Here is a 22,018-nt window from a genome sequence, read left to right as displayed (position 1 = left end):
AGGCGCGCCGGCGGTGATCAGTGACGTCACTACCGCGCCGGCATCCTCTGTGGGCGGTGCGGCGCTGTACGAGTAACGGCTGGTCATGGCGTCTCGTCGATCTTTGCACTTCGTGTTCAAAGTGGGAAACCGCTTCCAGACGGCTTGTTTCTATCGTGATGTCCTGGGAATGAAGGTGGAGACGGGGCGGAGAGGGGTTGGTGCGCGAGGGGGTCGCGGGAGGCTGAGCCCCACATGGCCGAGGGAGGGGAGAAAAGGGTGTGATGTGGATTTCAGCGCGAACCCGGGTGTCCGACCTTAGCCCCTAGACTTCCCATTAGCTCTGTGGTTTTCAACTTCAGGAAGAGCCGTGAGTCGCGGCTTGGGTTAGATGGACTTTGAAAGGGGGTCACACTTAACTAGTCGCCGATTGTGTTGCCCACACACGTTCTTTCATTTAAGTTTATTCACGAATGTTTATTCCTGCCCTTGCGAAGCTTCTAGTCTAGTGGGAAAGGCAGTAAATAAAAAGTTATATATAATACTCCTCCGGTGAACAATGACTCTTCTGGTTTGGAGCCTTTCGGTTTAGATATCAGCATTAGTCATAGTTCTACTTCTCTTGTTGCTGGTTTGAATGGTCTCTTGGATATTCAGTCTCTGGGTGAGTGCTCCAATTCTTCTCTCCATAGTCCAGATCTAAGTGTGCAATGAGAAGCCATCTTCGTCTCCAACACCTGGAAGTCGCCTCTCTCCAGCTCTGAGCAGCTGTGATTCTGCAGAGATCACCTGGGTGGCAAGCGCTGGTGGAAGCTATTGGGGAGCTTCCTGATAAGCAGGGACTTTAGATGTTGTCAGCTGAAACAAAAATGCACAACCTAAAATTTTCGAGTTAAGTTCTTTTTGGGAACCTTACTGAGGACTATAGCCTGGAAGACAGCCTCTCAGATAGCTCTGAGGAACTGCCCCGAAGAGGCAAGGGCGGAGCTAGAATATATATGAGTTTTTTTCTGGGGGGAAAAAAAACAAAACCACGTAGTTGAACATCAAAAGATTACTGCTAATCACAAAAACAGACATCTCAAGTTAATGCTTCTTTCTTTTTTTTAACTTGGGATTTTTAAAAATAAACTTATTTATTTAATTTTGGCTGCATTGGGTCTTTGTTGCTAAGCACGGACTTTCTCTAGTTGCGGCGAGTGGGGGCTACTCTTCACTGCGGTGCGTGGGCTTCTCATTGCAGTGGCTTGTCTTGTTGCGGAGCATGGGCTCTAGGCGCGTGGGCTTCAGTGGCTTGGGGGCTCTAGAGTGCAGGCTCAGTAGTTGTGGCTCATGGGCTAAGTTGCTCCACGGCACGTGGGATCTTCCCGGTCCAGAAAGTGGTCCCCTGCATTGGCAGGCGGATTCTTAACGACTGCACCACCAGGGAAGTCCCAGAAGATGGGTTCTGGATTCATTGAAATTATTCCTTAGATATGCATCTTAAATATCTAGGGCCAGCATCCAAAGCATGGAATGCTTCTTGTTTTTCTCCATCCTGAATTCCCTTCAAGGTGCACTGTTGGTGGGCCACTGCAGTAGCTGATGCCCTGGTCCTTGTAGAAATGGAGTTGCAGGTGACATTCTTTGTTTACAGTGTGCAAGAGTGCGATTTAATGTAAAGACACCGCAGGAGACATGGAGTGCAAAGGGAGTTACCTGACTTCATCAGTCATTTAAAAAACATCACCCACTTCATGGTTCTGTGTTGGGGTTTGCTGACAAAGATGAAAATAACCCTGGTATCTGTCCTCAATTAAAGCTCCTGGCTTGGAATGGGGGTGGGAATTGTACATTGCTGATGGTAACGGTACTTGAAATTTGATGATAGAAAACCACAGAGCTCTCTCTTCATGTGTTTCCTCATTGATAAAAGGGTGGTTGTAAAGATTAAACACATTATTATATGTGTAGTATTTGACACATGGTATGTCTTATGTAAGTGTTAGCTACCATTATTATAAAAGTACAACAGTAGGAGAGCTTTAACTCTAACCTGGTCCTCAGGAAATAATTCATGGAGACCTTGTACTTGAGGTGACCTCTAGAGATAGGTGGGATATCCATAGACCTAGATTAGAGGGAGGAGTATACTAGAAAAACTGAACAGCCAATGCAAAGTTAAGATATGTTTGGGAAGCACCACTAGTTTTATGTGCCTTTAGTTTTTTGGGGTTTTTTTTGTTGTTGTTGTTGGCTGCTCCACACGGCTTATGGGATCTTAGTTCCCTGACCAGAGATCGAACTCCAGCCCTGGCAGTGAGAGCGTGGGGTCCTAACCACTGGACTGCCAGGGAAGTCCCTGATAGTATCTTGAATAATATCCTAAGGAATTTGGATTTGATGTCATAAAAAGTGGGGAGCTCTCTTACATTTTAGAACAGGGCAGTGGTGTGATCAGAGCTGTGCTTTAGGGACTTAATTTTATGGTGGTATTAAGGAAAGAGATCAATAAGATGATTTCTAATAAATAGTCTGTGAGAGATGTGATGGGAGCTTGAACTGGAGCAGTAGCTGTGGGACTCAAAAAGGAAAACAGAAACTGACACATTGAGAGCCTACTGTGTAGTAGGTTCTGTGTCAAATGCTTTAATAAATTATCTATTTTCACAACATATTAGGAGACTCAGATCCTAATATGTTGTTCTCAGAGTTACACAGCTACTAAGTGAAGGCCACACTTTTTTCACTACACAGTACTGCTTCCCGATCTAAATATAATAGATTTACAACTTTGGTTGGTTGCCTGACCCTTGGTATCAAGCCGATCTTTCTTACCTCTACTACTTCCAGCCTGGGAAAGATATACAGCTCGTTATCTTTTGTTTGTTTTACACAGAAAGCTTACAAATAATAATGTCTGTGTTTTGACATTTTAGTTTGTGCTAAATATGTTGTGTGTACTACTAGGACAACTTTGCCATTAATTCTCATTCCCTTACCAGATTCTTCGGCATGAGGAATTTGAGGAAGGCTGCAGAGCTGCCTGTAATGGGTATGACCCCTTGTTTCTTAAAATCTTCTTTAGTCTCTGAATACCCCTGAAGAACAGAAAGCAGTTTCTCAAAGCGAGTAGAAGGCAGTAGAATAAATTAAGGAGGCAATAAATTAGGGAGGCAGCTTCAGGGTCACAAATAAGTATATGCTGTGGATGAAGCAGTGTCTTATGGAGCATCTCTTAAGCTTAGTAACCATGGCAAGCTGAGAAATTCCAAGGCCTGATGGGAATTGCATGCTTGACAAGTAGGCAAAAAATGAGTTAAGGTCAGGTGGGACGGCTGTCCCTGTAGGATTCAGCTCCCTACTTTAAAGAAAAGGTAAACGAACCTTTCCCTCAAGTAAGTGCCAGACAAATGGTCTTTTGAGCCTTTGGTGATGGGGCCCATGAGCGCTGTGCACAGCTGCTCTTAGCACCGGCTGAGGTCATCTCATCCTTATGGGTACTTGGAGGACCAGAAGGGACTGCCCACCTCTTTGTCCCAATAGTTCTTTGGGGGCAACCTGAAGCAGATTTTGTCTGTGGTCACTGGGTTCATTTTTTTTTTTCATTTTTCTAGGCCTTATGATGGAAAATGGAGTAAAACAATGGTGGGATTTGGACCTGAGGATGATCATTTTGTTGCAGAACTGACTTACAATTACGGCATTGGCAACTACAAACTTGGCAATGACTTCATGGTAAATATCATTTTGTTCTAGCAGATTTTTGGCTGTACCTTTTAGAGGTGTCACTGATACGGCTGTAGATAACGATGACTACTGATTGATGGCTTTGGGGTGTAGTTTAGTGATTAGTTTTTTGATATTTTCTATTTAAAAAAGAACAAAACCAAGAAACCTGCTTGGGCCCCTGTCTCCAAGCTCGCTCAGGATGAAATGTGTTCTCCCACCACTTAGGAATCAAGCTCAAGACTTAGAGAGAGGTTTGAAGGAGACAAGACTCCCCTGGGGGAATGACTGAATCTCAGGAGGTGGAAGGGCCAGAGTCAGTGGTTCGTCAGGTCCTCATCACCATCCAGGGAAATATTTTCTCTCTAGTGGACAGTTGTGATTGGGGTGAGTGATTGCAGTGAATCCTAGTCAGAAAAATCTGAGAAGGTTTTAAGGATAGAAAGAAGGTGTCGTTGCATGCACTGCATTCATTAATGCATTCAAGAATTCAAGTCATTGTGCACCTGTTATAGTAATAGTGTCTGTCATTTGCTGAGCAGTTACTGTGTGCGAGAGGGAATGTCACTGGGCCCAAATACATAGCAAGAGAGGAGTAACTGATTCTTACCCAGAATCTACTGAGCAACTCTACCTCATGCTAGATGTTATTTTGCTCATTTGATTTCGCTATTCCTGTTAACTCATGTTAAAATAATGGTACCTAGATTGAAGTTTGTAGGACCAGATATATATAAAAGTGTTTTGTAAATGGAAAGGACTGCTCAGATATAACATATTAATACATTTCTCTTTCTCACTCTCCATGCCTCTCACTAATTTATTCATTTAACAGATATTTATTGTGACTTGCTCTATGCCATGTACCTTGTTAGTCCTGGGGATACCATTTAGAGCATGTTCCCTGGCCTAAGCAGTTTCGTGTCTGATGGGGGAAACAGGTAAAGAGACAACAAGAATACCGTGTGATAAGTTCTAAGATAGGGATAAGAACAGGGGAATGTGGGAACACACAGGAGGAATTTCCAGCCTGTGCTCAGACAGATGAGAGTTCAGGGACGGCTTCCCAGAAGTGACGTCTAAGCAGGGTGAGGAGGGCAGGGTGGGAGGGTGAGATGGCTGTCCTCAGCATGTGCACAGGCCTGGAGGTGAGAGGGAGCATGGCGCTAAGAGAACTGTGAGTGACTCACTCTGGCTGGAGCTTAGTGTGTGAAGAAGGGAGAGTAGAGTTGAGGCTGGAGGAGTGAGCAGGGGCCACATCATATCAGGACGTTCAGACTTTATTCTGAAAGCAGAGTGGAGCCACTTTTAAGCAGGGGAATGACGCAGTATTTGCCATGCACAAGAATCCGTGGCTAGAGCAGGGAGGTTGGGTTGGCAGGGAGCAGGACTGGAAGTGACGCCACCAGCACACAGGATACACAGCAACCTGCAGTTCCGTAACTAACAAACGCAGCAGTAGTGGGGGAGGGAGGGAGAGGATGGATTTGAGAGATGTCAGAGGTAGAGTTCATAGGATTTGGTGATTGAGTGTATATGAGGGTCTCTGTGTTTCTCCTTATCTTTCTTTTCTTTACTCTCCAAATTTAAATCAGGGAGAAAAAAAAAGAGCAAAACCATCTTGGTGCCATAAACATTTAATCGGCTCAGGTCAAATGTTGATCAGTGGGCCTGCAGGTACTAGAAGCCATGTAGGTGGAGAACAGCTTGGTGGCTCTACTGTGGGTCTTCCCAGGAGACTTTGGTAGTAAGAGAGCCCTGATGAAAGGTGCCTTCTGTGCTGCTCCTCAGTTCATGGAACACAAAGAAAAATAGGTTAAATAGAACTCCCATATGTATAAAGAACCCCTGTATAGTGAAAAGAAGAGGAAGTCTCTTAAACATTGAAAAAGATGTTCAACTTCCGAGCTGCCATTTGTCATCTATCAGATTGGCAGAAACCAAAAGGTGTGATAACACACTGTGAGGAAGGGTGTGGGAAAACTGCCACACTCATGCATTACTAATAAGAGTGTGAAGTGGTACAGCCTCAAGTTTGGCAGTATCAAAATAATTAGTGCCTTTACCCTTTGACCTTGCAGTTTCACTTCTAGGAGTTTAGTTTATGCATATGTTAACAAATATGTGAAATGACCTATGTATTAAATTATTTATTATTGAGTGCCTGCTATGTGCCAGGCACTGTTCCACGAACTTCGGATAAGCGGTGAACAAAACAGACAGAAATCTGTGCCTGGTAGGGGAGGGGGCCCTGGGCCTGACAGACAACAAATAATAAATTTCAATGAGGCTTCCCTGGTGATGCAGTGGTTGGGAGTCCGCCTGCCGATGCAGGGGACACGAGTTCGTGCCCGGTCCAGGAGGATCCCACGTGCCATGGAGTGGCTGGGCCCGTGAGCCATGGCCGCTGAACCTGCGCGTCTGGAGCCTGTGCTCCGCAACGGGAGAGGCCACAACAGTGAGAGGCCTGCATACGGCAAAAAATAAAATAAAATAAAAAAATAAATTTCAATGAATGAATAAATAATATAATATAATGTAATATACGTTATTGAATATTTTAAAGGTGATTATTGTAATGGGGTAAGAACAGAACAGGATAAGGGGGGTTGGGAGTATGGGGCAAATGACCAGTTTTATTTATTTATTTATTTTGCAGTACACGGGCCTCTCACTGTTGTGGCCTCTCCCATTGCGGAGCACAGGCTCCGGACGCGCAGGCTCAGCGGCCATGGCTCACGTGCCCAGCCGCTCCGTGGCATGTGGGATCTTCCCAGACCAGGGCACGAACCCGTGTCCCCTGCATCAGCAGGCAGCCTCTCAACCACTGCGCCACCAGGGAAGCCCCCACTTTTAATTTTAAGTGGGGCGTTGAGAGCAGGTTTCCATGAGGAGGTGACATCTGAGCAAAGTCTTGGAGATAAGGGAGTTAGCCGTGTGGATATCTCGGGGAAGAGCATTTCAGCTAGGAAACAGCCGGCGCAAAAGCCCTCAGACAGCGCCTGGCACGTTTTAGAAAACGTGAGGAGGCCAGCATGGCTGGAAAAGAGCCAGGGGAGAGGGGGAGGAGGGGGGCTCAGAAATGACATGGGTCAGATTGTCTTGGCCCTTTCAGGCCATCGTAAGCCATCCCTGAGTGAAATGAAGAGCCATCAAGGGTTGTAAGCAGAGGAACAACAGCATGGGGTTGCCGTCTTGAGACAGACTGTAGGGTGGGTTTCAGAAAGTTTACTCCGGCTGCAGAGTGGATGATGGATTGACAAGACTGGAGGCAGAGAGAGGCTGATCTGCAGTCCAGGCTAGAAACGAGGCCGGGCACATCGGAAGGCATGGTGCGCATTCTTAGGCATTTTGATTAATTTAAATAAAGAATGCCTCGATAGTTGGTTTATGTATTTTGGTTTAAAAAGCAAAATTAAAAAGAGAACATTTTAAATAAGTAGCTGGCGAACCAAGGGTAAGATCAAGATTTCTCTGACCAGATCTCAAAAGTGAGGAGAGATTATCTTTGGTATTAAATGAATCAACTTTCTCTGGCATTTGTGTTTCTGTCCTACAATTCACAAAGTTTAGAATCTTTGTGGGAGAAAAATGTCCAAAACCTACTTCAAAATTACTAGCAGAAAATTTTGAATGCCAATTAAATCTTAGGTGATTTGATGTAAAGGCAGTGGGGTTTTGCTTCATTACCTTCTATAAAAGATCTGTTGTGATTACGCACTTGGATGATACTGTTGTTTGCCATAGGGTATCACGCTCGCTTCTAGCCAGGCTGTCAGCAACGCCAGGAAGCTGGAGTGGCCACTCAGTGAAGTGGCAGAAGGTGTTTTTGAAACCAAAGCCCCAGGAGGATATAAGTTCTATTTGCAGAACCGCAGTCCACCTCAGTCAGGTAATTATCCCCACACTGACAAAAGCCCTCTGTCTAAAGGCTTCTGATGGAAGGAGAGAGGGAGCTCAATTTCTGTCTCCTGTGGAGTCTTTCTATATTGACATGACACATCTTTCCCAAGCCAGTGTTGTTATTTGTCCTCTAAGAAATTATATTCTCATATCAGAATTTGAGTGCATCACTGTAGGGGTTCTGGACTGGTTCTATCTATTCTACTGGTAATGTATCTGTTTAGGATACTTCCAGCTGCAGATATTAGGTACCCAACTGTAGCTTGAACGGTAAGAAAATGTTTTAGTTCACAGAGCAGGCATTCTCTGGGTAGGAAAGACTTCAGGGTTAGTTGATTCAGCAGCTCAGCAATGGCATCAAGAACCCAAATCTTCTCTCTCTGCATCTTCTTGTCCTCAAGGGTCTGCTTCTCCCTCTCAGGGTTGTAGGGTGGCTGCCAGTAGCAGTTGGGGCTACCTGCCTCCACATTCTCATCTGGTAGGAGGAAGAGAAACTGACTTCCTGTGGCTCTTTTTTAAGAGCACAGCAAAACTTTCCCAGAATCTTCCAGCAACTTCCTGGTCAGAATTGATTCCCATGCCTGCTCCTGAACCAATCGCTGGCAGGCAAGACAAATAGGATTATCCTTAGACCGGTTAGTCGTATCTTGCAGCTAAGGTCAGTTTCCCAGACTACAGTGCTGGCTCTTGGTCAGTGTGGGTGAATGAAGTGAGGAGCCCACTGCCCTGACTGCCGCAGTGAGTGGGAGAGAAACCGCATGACGTTTCACGTACGAGGCATCCTCGTCACACATGTATTTAATTCCTGCAAATTCTGCTACCTGCTCTGCCAAGAGAAAAACAAAAGCAAGAAAAGGGAAAAAAAAATACTGGTGAATAGCAAGGGCACTTCTGCCTGTCATTCAATCAGTGAACACAGGCCCCTAAGTGCACCTGAGGTGAAGACATTCTCTTTCCCCTCTGGTCTGCCTCAAGTCCCCAAGGCCCCTCAGACTGAGCCTGACAGTTGTGTTTATTGCTACTTGCTTTTCTTTCTTTTTTTTTTTAATATTTATTTATTAATTATTTATATGGCTGCGTTGGGTCTTAGTTGTGGCAGGCAGGCTTCTCTCTAGTTGTGGCGCATGGGCTGTAGGGCGCGGCGGGCTCTGTAGTTGCCCCGCAGCAAGTGGGATCTTAGTTCATTGACCAGGGATCGAACCCTCATCCCCTGCATTGGAAGGCAGTAGGGAAGTCCCCACTGCTACTTGCTTTTCATCTGGAGCTCAGCAAAAGAAAGAGCGATGTTCCAGTGTGGGAGGTTAGGCTGGTACTGTGGGACGTACTGAGAGATGGTATTTCTGAACTTCACTGGTAATGTAAGGGATTCCTATGAGTATTTTTATTGATAGGTGATAGGTGTTTTATATACTAACTTTGAAACTTAACTCCTGCCACTCATTCCATTATACATTTTTTCCCTAGTCTTAATGATGTTTCAGTACATAAAATAATACAGGACCTCACAATCATAAGGTTTTTTTTTCTTTGCTTTCTAGGTTTGGTTTTTATATTCCAAAGATACCAATTTAGGGTATTGACATTAAAATTCAAATATTTTCTAATGACATCATCTTGATTACCTCCAAATAACTTGAAAAGTTTTCCATAGAATCTTTTTTTTTTTTTTTTTTTGCGGTACACAGTCCTCTCACTGTTGTGGCCTCTCGCGTCACGGAGCACAGGCTCCGGACGGGCAGGCTCAGCGGCCATGGCTCACGGGCCCAGCCGCTCCGCGGCATGTGGGATCTTCCCGGACCGGGGCACGAACCTGTGTCCCCTACATCAGCAGGCGGACTCTCAACCACTGCACCACCAGGGAAGCCCCATAGAATCTTTTCTTTGGTCACTATTTTTAATTTTTTAATTTTTATTTTTTTTTATTTTTTTGCGGTACGCGGGCCTCTCACTGCTGCGGCCTCTCCCGTTGCAGAACACAGGCTCCGGGCGCGCAGGCCCTGCGGCCATGGCTCACGGGCCCAGCCGCTCTGCAGCACGTGGGATCCTCCCAGATCGGGGCACGAACCCACGTCCCTTGCATCGGCAGGCGGACTCTCAATCACTGCGCCACAGAGAAGCCCTGGTCACTATTTGTTTTTTGAATTTTATTTTATTTTTTATACAGCAGGTTCTTTTTAGTTATCCATTTTATACATATTAGTGTATATATGTCAATCCCAATCTCCCAATTCATGACACCACCACCACCTCCCGCCACTTTCCCCCCCTGGAGTCCATACGTTTGTTCTCTACATCTGTGTCTCAATTTCTGCCCTGCAAACCGGTACCATTTTTCTAGGTTCCACATATATGCGTTAATAAACGATATTTGTTTTTCTCTTTCTGACTTACTTCACTCTGTATGACAGTCGCTAGATTCATCATAAGATGTTTTTGTTCTTTGGAATGATAATACCTTTGGGGCATTAATTTCTGGTTGGTGATATAGTCAAATCTATAAGTCTAGCCTGGTGTCCATACTTCTTTGAATGAATCACTCCTGTGTAGTTTCACCCACTATGACTGTTCCTGCCCCTACCTCCCTTCAGGGTCTGAATCACCTGGAATTTGTTGATGTCTCAGTGAATGGGGAAAACTAAAACAGTCTGCCAGGTAGAGGCCCCTGTGAGAAACACCTTGCTTTAGCCATGGTATTGCTTGTCTAGAAAACGGGACTAAGGCAGTGAAAACTGAAGGAAAATGCACTGAATTTATCCTAGTCAGATACAGACTTGGAACAGCTCTTCAAAAAGTCACTTTACAAACTCCTTAAAGAAAAATTTTAGTGTAATATCTAAAAAGACTATCCAAAAAGACTTTTAAGATACTCCTCAAACAACTTATGTCTCAGAAGCTGGAGTTTCTTCATATGCTTCAACTAAACAATATATTGCAACAGACAGGGTACAGAAGCAGATGTAAGAATCCAGCTATCTTCTACTAATCCAGACCTTAAAGAGATTCACAAAAACGTAAAACGATGCTGTTCTTGTCATTGCTTGTTTTGGAAAACACAAGTTGTTTTTCACAAAAAAAAATGTAATATTTTTAAATGAATTAATATGTAAATTTAAAAAGTCATTTTACACTATAAAAGTTTCCAATAATGATAAGTGTTTAAATATAACTTTTATTCTTTTTACCAAAAAAATAGATTTTTTTCCCCTAGACACACAGATACGCAAAAATAAGGAAGAAGAAAAGAAATAACCACTGTTAACATTTTACTTATTTTATTTATTTGGTTGCACTGGGTCTTAGTTGCAGCATGCATATGGGATCTAGTTCCCTGACCAGGGATCGAACCCGGGCCCCCTGCATTGGGAGCATAGAGTCTTATCCACTGCACCACCAGGGTAGTCCCTGTTAACATTTTAGAGTATATCTTTCCAATCTTTTATCAAAAGAAATAAATATATAATTAAATATATATGGGATTCCATTGTGTGACATTGTAGGAAGAGAAACAGTTGTCTGTTGTTAGATATTCATGTTGTCTCTGGTGTTTCGTTGTTATGAGCAACACTGTGATGAATGTCTTTGTGACAAAAGGCCTTCATACATCCGCAGTCACTTCTTTAATTGCTGAAAATGGGATTGCTCTTTCAAAAGCAGTGGAGGGTTTTTAGATACATTTCGTCAAATTGTTGCTCAGAAACGTACTAATTTACACTCTGCCATTATTACATGATTGTGGTTTTTTCCCCCTGTACTATAACAGTTAACACTGTGAACTTTTAAAATTATTTGCTAATTAGATAACAAAATGTTTTATTTGAATTCTATTTATTTATTTATTTTTGGTGTGTTGGATCTTCGTTTCTGTGCGAGAGCTTTCTCTAGTTGTGGCGAGTGGGGGCCACTCTTCATCACGGTGCACGGGCCTCTCACTGTCGTGGCCTCTCTTGTTGCAGAGCACAGGTTCCAGACGCGCAGGCTCAGTAGTTGTGGCTCACAGGCCTAGTTGCTCCGCGGCATGTGGGGTCTTCCCAGACCAGGGCTCGAACCCGTTTTCCCTGCATTGGCAGGCGGATTCTCAACCACTGCGCCACCAGGGAAGCCCCTTATTTGAATTCTAATTTCTTTGTGAGGTCAAACATGCATTCATATGTTCATTGACTGTTCCAGTTCCTCCTTTTGTGGATTACTGCTTCGTGCCTTTTGCTTATTTTTCCAGGACGTGCATCTTTTCCTTATGATGTTTAAAGGTGATTTAAATATTAAGGACTTTTTGTCATATATGTTGTTAAAAAAATGTTTCCTACTTTGTTTTATTCTTTAATTTTGATAGTAATCCTTTTTTTTGATTGTTGTCTAGGGGTTTTCCATTTCATGTAATTAACCTAGCACATTTTTTTCTTCATGGTTTTTCTATCTTCAGTGTCAGATTAGATCTTTCTGGGCTTCCCTGGTGGCACAGTGGTTAAGAATCCACCTGCCAATGCAGGGGACACGGGTTCGAGTCCTGGTCTGGGAAGATCCCACATGCCGCGGAGCAACTAAGCCCATGCGCCACAACTACTGAGCCTGTGCTCTAGAGCCCGCGAGCCACAGCTACTGAGCCTGTGCGCCACAGCTACTGAAGCCCTCATACCTAGAGCCCGTGCTCCACAACAGGAGAAGCCACCGCAGTGAGAAGCCCGTGCACCGCAACAAAGAGTAGCCCCCGCTCACCACAGCTAGAGAAAGCCTGCACACAGCAACAAATACCCAACGCAGCCAAAATAAATTGATAGATAAAATAAATATTTTAAAAATCTTATTTATAAAAAAAGTCTTTCTCCACCCCAAAATTGTTTAAATAATCACCCATTTCTAGTATTTTCACGATTTCAGTCTTTAAACAATCCTTTAACTCATTAGGAATGTATTTTGCCATTTAGTTTAAAGGTGTAGCTTCTTCCCACCAAATAAGAAGTCAGTTACCTTTTTTTTTTAAATTATTTATTTATTTTTGGCTGCGTTGGGTCTTTGTTGCTGTGCGTGGGCTTTCTCTAGTTGCGGTGAGCGGGGGCTGCTCTTCATTGCGGTGCACGGGCTTCTCATTGTGGTGGCTTCTCTTGTTGCGGAGCATGGGCTTTAGGCATGCAGGCTTCAGTAGTTGTGGCACGTAGGCTCAGTAGTTGTGGTGCATGGGCTTAGTTGCTCCGCAGAAGCCAGTTATCTTAATGCCGTTTATCTTTATTGAATAATCTGCCCTTTCACACTGACTTAAAATCCCTTTCTTATAAACTAAATTCTTATATATACTTGAGCCTGTTTGGGTCCTTCTCTTCCATTCCTTTGCACTGCCCTGTTCATTCCTGCTGTTTCGTTACCCTACAGATCCTGTATTAAAAGTAACTCTAGCAGTGTCTGATCTTCAGAAGTCCTTGAACTACTGGTCTAATCTACTGGGAATGAAAATTTATGAAAAAGATGAAAAGAAGCAGAGGGCTTTGCTGGGCTATGCTGATAACCAGGTGAGCAATCTTGGAGAGAAATAATCTGTTACTATGAGTTTGGCTTATAAATAAAGTTAACATGAAGGTTATTCTCATAGTTTCTTCATAGTAATTCAATATTTAGGACAGAAGAAAATTAAAATTGCTGGTAAGCTCACCACCCAGATATTACCTTTGTTTATATTGGGGGAATGTGTCCTTTCAGGAGTGGATTTGCTGAGTCAGAAGAGATGTAGGCAAGATTTAATGCTGTAATGATAATCTTTTTTTTTTTCTCTTAATAACTTAGCATTTGAGCATGATTTAGTCCTTTTACTTTAAGCCAGAAGGTCTACTCCTAGGAATTTATTTTACAAACGTACTTATCCTACACGTGCACAAAGAAGTATGTACAAGGTTATCTGCTGCGGCATTGTTTGTAATAGCAAAATATAAGAAATAACCTAAATGCCCTGTGGATTCAAGCAATAGTTCAACCATTTATGGTTCATCCATAGAATGGATTAGTAAGCAGCCATCAAAAAGAATGAGGCGAGTCTCTATGTGCTGAGATGGTAACATTAATTGGAGAAAAACAAGGGACAGAATGGTGCATAAATTATGCTACCATTTGTGTAAAAAAGAAAAAAGGCTATATGCCTGTGGATGCCTGCTGACTGGTTGCCTCTGGGGTGAGAGTAAGAGGGAGACTGAGAATTTACTTTATTCCTTTAGCCCTGTTTGAATTTTTTTCTTTTACCACGTAACCTGTTCCGAAAAATAAACCCGCTTTCTCATGTCTTTTCAGTGTAAGCTGGAGCTACAGGGCATCCAAGGGGCAGTTGTTCATGCAACAGCTTTTGGACGAATTGCCTTTTCTTGCCCCCAGAAAGAGGTAATGTTTGGTACCAGGTCTTTTGTTTAAACTCTGTGACTAGCTAGTTCAAACAGCTAGGAAACTTGACCCTCCCTTCTCTAGGTTCATGTTGATTGTGGCTTTGGTATCAAGTTCAGCAGTTGTCTCGAGCAGCTGAGATATAAAATCAAACAAGTGGCGCCAGAGTTTTCTGGTTGATCTGAGATTCCTCTGGGGCTTTCGAGGACCACAGCCCAAGAGTGGTGTGGGACCCCTTGCTCACTTTGCTTTTTTGTTTTCCTCAAGTTGTCAGACTTAGAAGATTTGATGAAAAGGGAGAACCAGAAGATTCTGACTCCCCTGGTGAGTCTGGACACTCCAGGGAAAGCAACAGTGCAAGTTATCATTTTGGCCGACCCTGTAAGTATTACCTAGGAACAGGACAGGCTGCACCAGGGCTTTCTTCTGAGGTGTCTTTTTGCCAAATTTCTTTTCTCTCTTTTGGTGTAGGATGGACATGAAATTTGCTTTGTGGGGGATGAAGCATTTCGAGAACTCTCTAAGATGGATCCAGAGGGAAGCAAATTATTGGATGACGTGAGTCTTTTTTCTAAATTTATCTCACCTTCAGCTCAAGGGGGTGCTGTTAAGTGTGTATGAAGAAGGACCCAAGCATCAGGGCCAGTTCTTACTTTCAGAACCGTGTCCTTTTGAGGTGACTTTTTGAGCCAGAGGCTTGTGTCAACTTCATTGCCACCTATGTGACTCTTATCTGGGTGCAGTATGTGTGCCTTCCCTCCACCTCGGGCTGCCTTGGAGAACCACTGCTGCTAAATACATCACTGTTCTGCTCGGTGATCGGAAGTGCCCCGACGCCACCCCCTCTCACTACCTTAGCCCCTTGGTCATCTCTTCTCCACTCTACAGCATCGTTCTCTTCCTTCCTAGCAAATTGTTCTCATAAGCATACAAACTAACTCTAGTATCTTCTAAAAATCTTTTATTGACCCCATATCCCTTCTCCAGATTTGTTTTAAAAATCTCCCTACACGCCGTTTCTACTTCTTACCTCCCATTCACACTTCACTCTGTTCTGCATTGGCTCCTGTCACGCAGTGAGACGCTCGCATTGACATCATCGGTGACCTCCTCTTGCCAAATCCAGTGACTGTTTTTCTATCCTCATCAAACACGATCTTTTAGCAGCATGCAGTGTTGTACCCCAGCTTCTAGCACATACCTCATATGTAGCTGGAACTCAGTGAATACTCTGCTGCTGCTGCTGCTGAAAGGAATGAATCAATCTGTCCTGGTTCTGTCGCTTAGGATCTATGTGACTGACCTTAAGAAATTTACTTCAAGTCTCTAAACTGTAGTTTCTTATCCAAAAATTTGAGGAAATAAGATTATCCACCTCATAGGATTGTTGTGTTGTTTATAGAGCTTGGCAAACTGCTGACATAATAACGGACACTCAATTGTTGTTCATTAAAGCTGGAAATGTACAAAAAATATAGCGTTTACAAATTTTACCATAAAGGAAAATAGAATCTCAGGCAACCTCTTAGTTGACAAATTGGCTAGATTGTTCTTCTTGCTCTTTCATATCACTGACCAACTTCCTCCTCTTTTTTTATTTTAAAATATTTATTTACTTACTTTTATTTGGTTGTGCGGGTCTTAGTTGCAGCAGGCGGTATCCTTAGTTGTGGCTCGCAGGCTCCTTAGTTGCGTTGTGGCCTGTGGGCTGCTTAGTTGCAGTACGTGGGCTCCTTAGTTGTGGCATGCGTGTGGGATCTAGTTCCTTGACCAGGAATCGAACCTGGGCCCCCTGCATTTGGAGCACGGAGTCTTATCCACTGCGTCACTAGGGAAGTCCCCAACTTCCTCCTCTTTTGAGCTCTCTTCTCCCTTGATGTTGGGGATCCTGCCATCTTCCTATCTCTCTGACAGCTTCCCCTCAGCCACAGGCATCTTTTTCTGTGACTGATCCTGAAATGATTTTGCCCACGGTCCCATCTTGGCTGTCTTTTACTCTCTCATTGTACATTCTTTCTCTTCTCTGAGTAGAAGTTACCTGTTACTCTGGTCATCTCTGCGCAGAGCTTCAGCCATCATCCATTCTCAACTTCCTAACTTCTAGTTCCCACTCCCCACTAAGCTCTAAATGAGCATTTTTCATTGTTGTTACTGCGGTAAAATATACATAGAATTAAAGTGTACAGAAAGTTTAGTGTCCACTTTGATGAGTTTTGACAGTTACATATACTCGTATAACCACTACTCAAAATATAGAGTATTTTCATTGTTATAGCAAGTTCTGTTGTGCCCATTTCTAGGTCCCAACCCCTCCTCTCAGCAGCAACTACTGTTCTGAATTCTGTCATATGAATTTTGTCTGTCCTTGGACTTCATATAGATGGAATGGCTTCTTTCAGTCAATGTAACATTTTTGAGATTCCTCAGTGTAATTGTACATGCCAGAATTCTTTTTTCTTTGCTGAGTGGTATTCAATTTTATGAATATAACAATTTGCTTATCCATTCTTCCAATGGTGGACATTGAAGTTTTTTCCAGATTTTTATCTATTTTAAGGAAGACTGCTCTGAACATTCTCACGTAACTCTTCTTATGGACATGTGTTTCATTTCTCTTGGGTAAATACCTGGGAGGGGAATTGCTTTTACTTTCTAAGAAACTGCCAAACAGTTGTCCAAAGTGATTGAACCGCTTTACACTATTGGCCATGTATGTATAGAAGAGTTCCAGCTGCTCTGCGTCCTCACCAACATTTGTGTGTTGTCTTTTGTCCGTTTCTTTCTGTAACAGATTTTATTTTTAATATTTCATGATTTAAAATTCCATATATACACAAAAGAGTACAAAATCCCTATGTGACTGTCACCAGTCAACTCTGCCATAATTTTTCATCATTCCTTTCCACCCCACTTGTTTTTTTGGCAGTGGGGATATTTGTTGGAGAATTTTAAGGCAAATTTCAGACATCATGGCATTTCAACCCTAAATACTTAAGTATTTTACACATTTTAAGATGATTTGAAAAGTGAAAATTACAACATTGTAAAGGAACTATACTCCAATAAAAATAAGTTTTAAAAAAAGCAAAAATTAAGGAATTTTCATATATACAATATTGATATAATCACACTTAAAAATATATCCTTTTTTTTTTTTTTTTTTACAGTTAACACAGTGTTATATTGCCTCCTTATATCAACCTCTCATTTATTTATTTCATTGCGTTGGGTCTTCATTGCGGTGCGTGGGCTTCTCATCACAGTGGCTTCTCTTGTTGCAGAGCATGGGTTCTAGGCGTGTGGGCTCAGTAGTTGTGGCTCGTGGGCTCTGTGCAGGCTTCTCATTGCTGTGGCTTCTCTTGCTGTGGAGCATGGGCTCTAGTCACATGGGCTCATTAGTTGTGGTGCACGGGTTTAATTGCTCCACGGCATGTGGGATCTTCCCGGACCTGGGATCCAACCCGTGTCCCCTGCATTGGCAGGTGGATTCTTTTTTTTTTTTTAACATCTTTATTGGAGTATAATTGCTTTACATATATCCCATATCTTCTCCCTCTCGCATCTCCCTCCCACCCCTCTAGGTGGACACAAAGCACCGAGCTGATCTCCCTGCGCTATGTGGCTGCTTCCCACTAGCTATCTGTTTTACATTTGGTAGTGTATATATGCCATGCCACTCTCTCACTTTGTCCCAGCTTACCCTTCCCCCTCCCCATGTCCTCAAGTCGATTCTCTATGTCTGCATCTTTATTCCTGTCCTGCCCCTAGGTTCTTCAGAACCCTTTTTTTTAGAATCCATATATATGTGTTAGCATACAGTATTTGTTTTTCTCTTTCTGACTTACTTCACTCTGTATGACAGTCTGTAGGTCCATCCACCTCACTACAGATAACTCAGTTTCATTTCTTTTTATGGCTGAGTAATAGTCCATTGTATATATGTGCCACATCTTCTTTATCCATTCATCTGTTGATGGACACTTAGCTTGCTTCCATGTCCTGACTATTGTAAATAGAGCTGCAATGAACATTGTGGTACATGACTCTTTTTGAGTTATGGTTTTCTCAGGGTATATGCCCAGTAGTGGGATTACTGGGTTGTATAGTAGCTCTATTTTTAGTTTTTTGAGAAACCTCCATACTGTTCTCCATAGTGGCTGTATCAATTTATATTCCCACCAACAGTGCAGGAGGGTTCCCTTTTCTCCACACCCTCTCCAGCATTTATTGTTTGTAGATTTTTTTGATGATGGCCATTCTGACCGGTGTGAGGTGATACCTCATTGTAGTTTTGATTTGCATTTCTCTAATGATTAGTGATGTTGAGCATCCTTTCATGTGTTTGTTGTCAATCTGTATGTCTTCTTTGGAGAAATGTCTATTTAGGTCTTCTGCCCATTTTTGGATTGGGTTGTTTGTTTTTTTGATATTGAGCTGCATGAGCTGCTAGTATATTTTGGAGAGTAATCCTTTGTCCATTGCTTTGTTTGCAAATATTTTCTCCCATTCTGAGGGTTGTCTTTTCATCTTGTTTACGGTTTCCTTTGCCTTGAAAAAGCTTTTAAGTTTCATTAGGTCCCATTTGTTTATTTTTGTTTTTATTTCCATTTCTCTAGGAGGTGGGTCAAAAAGGATCTTGCTGTGATTCATGTCATAGAGTGTTCTGCCTGTGTTTTCTTCTAAGAGTTTTATGGTGTCTGGCCTTACATTTAGGTCTTTAATCCATTTTGAGTGAGTGAGTTCTACCTCTGAAATCCTTTGTCTATCTACTTCCCTTTTGAAAAAGCTCTCATTTTCACCTGCAATACTGCAAAAGCCTCCTCCCGCCTTCCAGTCAATCCCTGTTGCTAGCACTAGCTCTCTAAAGCATCAATCCAGTAATTTAAAAAACAGTTTAGGGGCTTCTCTGGGTGGCTCAGTGGTTAAGAATCCACCTGCCAGTGCAGGGGACACGCGTTTGAGCCCTGGGTCCGGGAAGATCCCACGTGCCGGGGAGCAACTAAGCCCATGCACTACAACTACTGAGCCTGCACTCTACAGCCCGCAAGCCACAACTGCTGAGCCCATGCGCTTAGAGCTCGTGCTCCGCAATGAGAAGCCGGCGCACCGCAAAGAAGAGTAGCCCCCGCTCACCACAACTAGAGAAAGCCCCTGCGCAGCAATGAAGACCCAGAGCAGCCTAAATAAGTAAATAAATAAATAAAATTTTTAAAAAAGAGACTTCAGTTTTAAGCTGGGCTCCCCTGCCCTCCCTGCCCACAAGCCCCTTTCTATGACCTCAACCTCATGGAATGGTAGGATAAAAGGACTCTGGTGGAACCAAAACATATTGTTATTAACAAGACTTCTTTTTTAATTAAGAGGTTCCAAACCAAACAGTACCAACATCAGCGGAATGGTGTGGGAGGAGGCGTGGAAAAAGGAAATCATTCCAGGCTCATTGCTAAGACGTCAGAATAGCTTTTCACATTTGGTCTCATCATTAGACTGAGTCTCCTGAGCACTAAAGATTCTTGAGAGCCCACCCAGACTCTGAGAATGACAGCACTTTCTGTTCCAAAGAGCCCACAGCGGGGTGTGCTTGGCCTGCTCTCCAGGCAGCGTCAGCCGCACTTTCTGGCTGCAGGCTCTGCCCTTTACTCTGCAAAATGAGAACTAACAAGCGATTGCTTGATACCCATCAGCATCCTCTGTCAAAGTAAACACAAGACTCTATACTGAATGAACATTTTTTCTTCTTTTTTTAGTTAATTAATTAATTAATTTTTTGGCTGCGTTGGGTCTTTGTTGCTGTGCCCGGGCTTTCTCTAGTTGCAGTGAGCGGGGGCTACTCTTCGTTGCGGTGCGTGGGCTTCTCATTGCGGTGGCTTCTCCTGTTGCAGAGCACAGACTCTAGGCACGTAGGCTTCAGTAGTTGTGGCACGTAGGCTCTAGAGGGCAGGCTCAGTAGTTGTAGGGCATGGGCTTATTTGCTGCGCGGCGTGTGGGATCTTCCCGGGCCAGGGCTCGAACCCATGTTCCCTGCGTTAGCAGGCGGATTCTTAACCACTGTGCCACCACAGAAGTCCCTGAACATCTTTTAATTGTTAATTTCTTGATTGTGGGCAGTGCAGTGAGGTATGAAGTAGACTATGTGTTTTATTTTATGGATTGAGAATAAATAAATATTCCAATTCTGTTTCTGTAGGCAATGGCAAAAGATAAAAGTGATGAATGGTTTGCTGCACAAAATAAACCAAAGGCTTCAGGTTAACGGAAGACATCACGTGGAACAAGCATTAGTGATTCCTGTCGAACACCTGTGAGGCCTGATGTGTGCATTATGTGACAAATGTTCTCACAACGTGGTGGTTTCCTGTGTGGGCAGAGAGGCTGGGTGGTGAAGATTTGTGTATTTTTATCTTTGAGAGCTCTGATATATTTTAGAGAGAAGATCCTATCATTATCAGTCCATTTAGAGGAGAGCTCTTGCTGTCATCTGTGCCATCCCTGGAAGGGTACATTTTTTGTGTAACTGTATTACATTAGTAATCAATTCTTCTGCAGCCTGGGACAGCTGTATTGAACAGGACCTTTGGTTGGGAATGGAGGGAATTTTGATAAGTATGTAGATTTAATGAGAACAAATAAACCCAAATCAATTGCTTACAGCAGGAGTACTTCCAGTACCTGGTGACAGTATGCTGTTCTAATGTCTTAACTCTGGCAGGCCTTGACCAATAAAAACTTTTAAAGAAATTTTGTGCCTTGAACCAAAAGACTTGGTTAACGTTCCCACATTTTTTGCTTTAAATTTTTGAGTAGCCAGAGAAAACAGACAAAAGGATCTAATGTATTATGTTGCTACACGCCTGGCTCTGTGCTAGTTTCTCTCTCTCCCTCTCTCTCTATATGTATATTTTTTTCTTTTAATCCTCATAAGAAGAGACCATGTTAGATTTCTTAGTGATGAATTAAATGATTTCTTCAGCATGAAAAAGTTTTTTTTAATATTTTCTTGTTTTCTATTTGATTCTGCAGAACAAATCAGTTTTAATCACTGGAAATAGAATTAAGTTGGGCATAGTTATTATGAAATGTTTTTTGAAATTATGCTTCTGAAATCAAGCTGTTACAACCAACCTGTAAGACTCATTATTTAAAGTGGTTGCCAGGTTCAAACTATAGGGAAAAAACTGATGAGATTGGAAATGATTGACTCAGAAGATATCTGTTCCTGTACAATATACATGAAATTACTTGTAAATCATAGCCTCTGCTGTTCTCCCTTGCTGGCAGGGTAGGGTATGGAAATTTCAGAGTGAGTTTCAGCTCACCTTCTGATAGGGCTATCTTAACCTTCACTGAGAGGAAAAAATTATTTCCCAGCTCCACAGCACTTTTCATTCCACTTAAATTCTCTATCTTAGGGAAGCAATTGTGAGTTTCAAAGCAAATCAAGCTATGTTCCTCCTGTCGACAGTTGGTTCACTTTTTTTTTTCCTATGCATGGGGAAATTATTATATGAATTTTGAATAATCAAGTAAATGCCTCTGTCTTCTTTAGACTATGATTTGTTAATTCTCAGATTTTCTAATTAATAATTAGATTATTAATTCTTGATGTTTATCTCTGGTAATACTGTTCTCCTGAAAAGAAACTATACTTCTCCCAGTGTATTAGGCTGTTGTGATGTGGCCTTTCTTTTTTTTTGGCTGCGCTGCACGGCATGTGGGATCTTAGTTCCCTGACCGGGGATCAAACACGCACCCCCTGCATTGCAAGGTGGAGTCTTAACCACTGGACTGCCAGGGAAGTCCCTGATGTGGCCTTCTAAGTTTGTTATAGTAAAATAAGTGGTTTATGTAAGTACTAAACACATGCCAGATTCCTCTTTATCTGTTTATCTTATGTTGTAACATACCCCAAATTTTTTCTCTTAAATGTACAGCTATGCATGAGAGAACTGAATGCTGTTTATCTACCTGGGACATTTTAGCTTCATGATATCAGCCTCCTTTTATTTCTCTCATTGCCTGTCATTTTTCCTTTGTTGCAGTCTTCAATATTTTATTCATCCTAAAACCATTT

At 42.7% G+C, this 22,018-nt stretch overlaps 1 protein-coding gene across 1 annotated transcript; it reads left to right on the top strand.

Annotated features, from left to right (window-relative positions):
- The first annotated feature begins 37 nt into the window (after nt 1–37).
- GLOD4 (glyoxalase domain containing 4) lies at nt 38–20,685 on the top strand. Its single transcript, XM_060133130.1, has 9 exons — nt 38–175; nt 2,964–3,013; nt 3,576–3,696; nt 7,435–7,579; nt 12,955–13,091; nt 13,861–13,947; nt 14,215–14,328; nt 14,419–14,505; nt 20,135–20,685. Exons 1-9 carry the CDS (start codon nt 86–88, stop codon nt 20,198–20,200), a joined length of 897 nt encoding a protein of 298 aa, XP_059989113.1. The 5' UTR covers nt 38–85; the 3' UTR covers nt 20,201–20,685.
- The last annotated feature ends 1,333 nt before the right edge of the window (nt 20,686–22,018 follow it).

This window comes from Lagenorhynchus albirostris, chromosome 20 (genome assembly GCF_949774975.1).
Source record: "Lagenorhynchus albirostris chromosome 20, mLagAlb1.1, whole genome shotgun sequence".
NCBI classification, from domain to species: Eukaryota; Metazoa; Chordata; class Mammalia; order Artiodactyla; family Delphinidae; genus Lagenorhynchus; species Lagenorhynchus albirostris.
Note: the sequence above shows the minus strand (reverse complement) of the source record. Positions and strands in the feature narration are given on the sequence as shown.

Bases quoted from the DNA above. Each gene is read 5' to 3' on its own strand.
- GLOD4 (XM_060133130.1), top strand. From the start codon at position 86: ATGGCGTCTCGTCGATCTTTGCACTTCGTGTTCAAAGTGGGAAACCGC. The intron at 14,329-14,418 runs GTAAGTATTACC...CTTTTGGTGTAG, and splicing joins TTATCATTTTGGCCGACCCT to GATGGACATGAAATTTGCTT. The intron at 14,506-20,134 runs GTGAGTCTTTTT...CTGTTTCTGTAG, and splicing joins GAAGCAAATTATTGGATGAC to GCAATGGCAAAAGATAAAAG.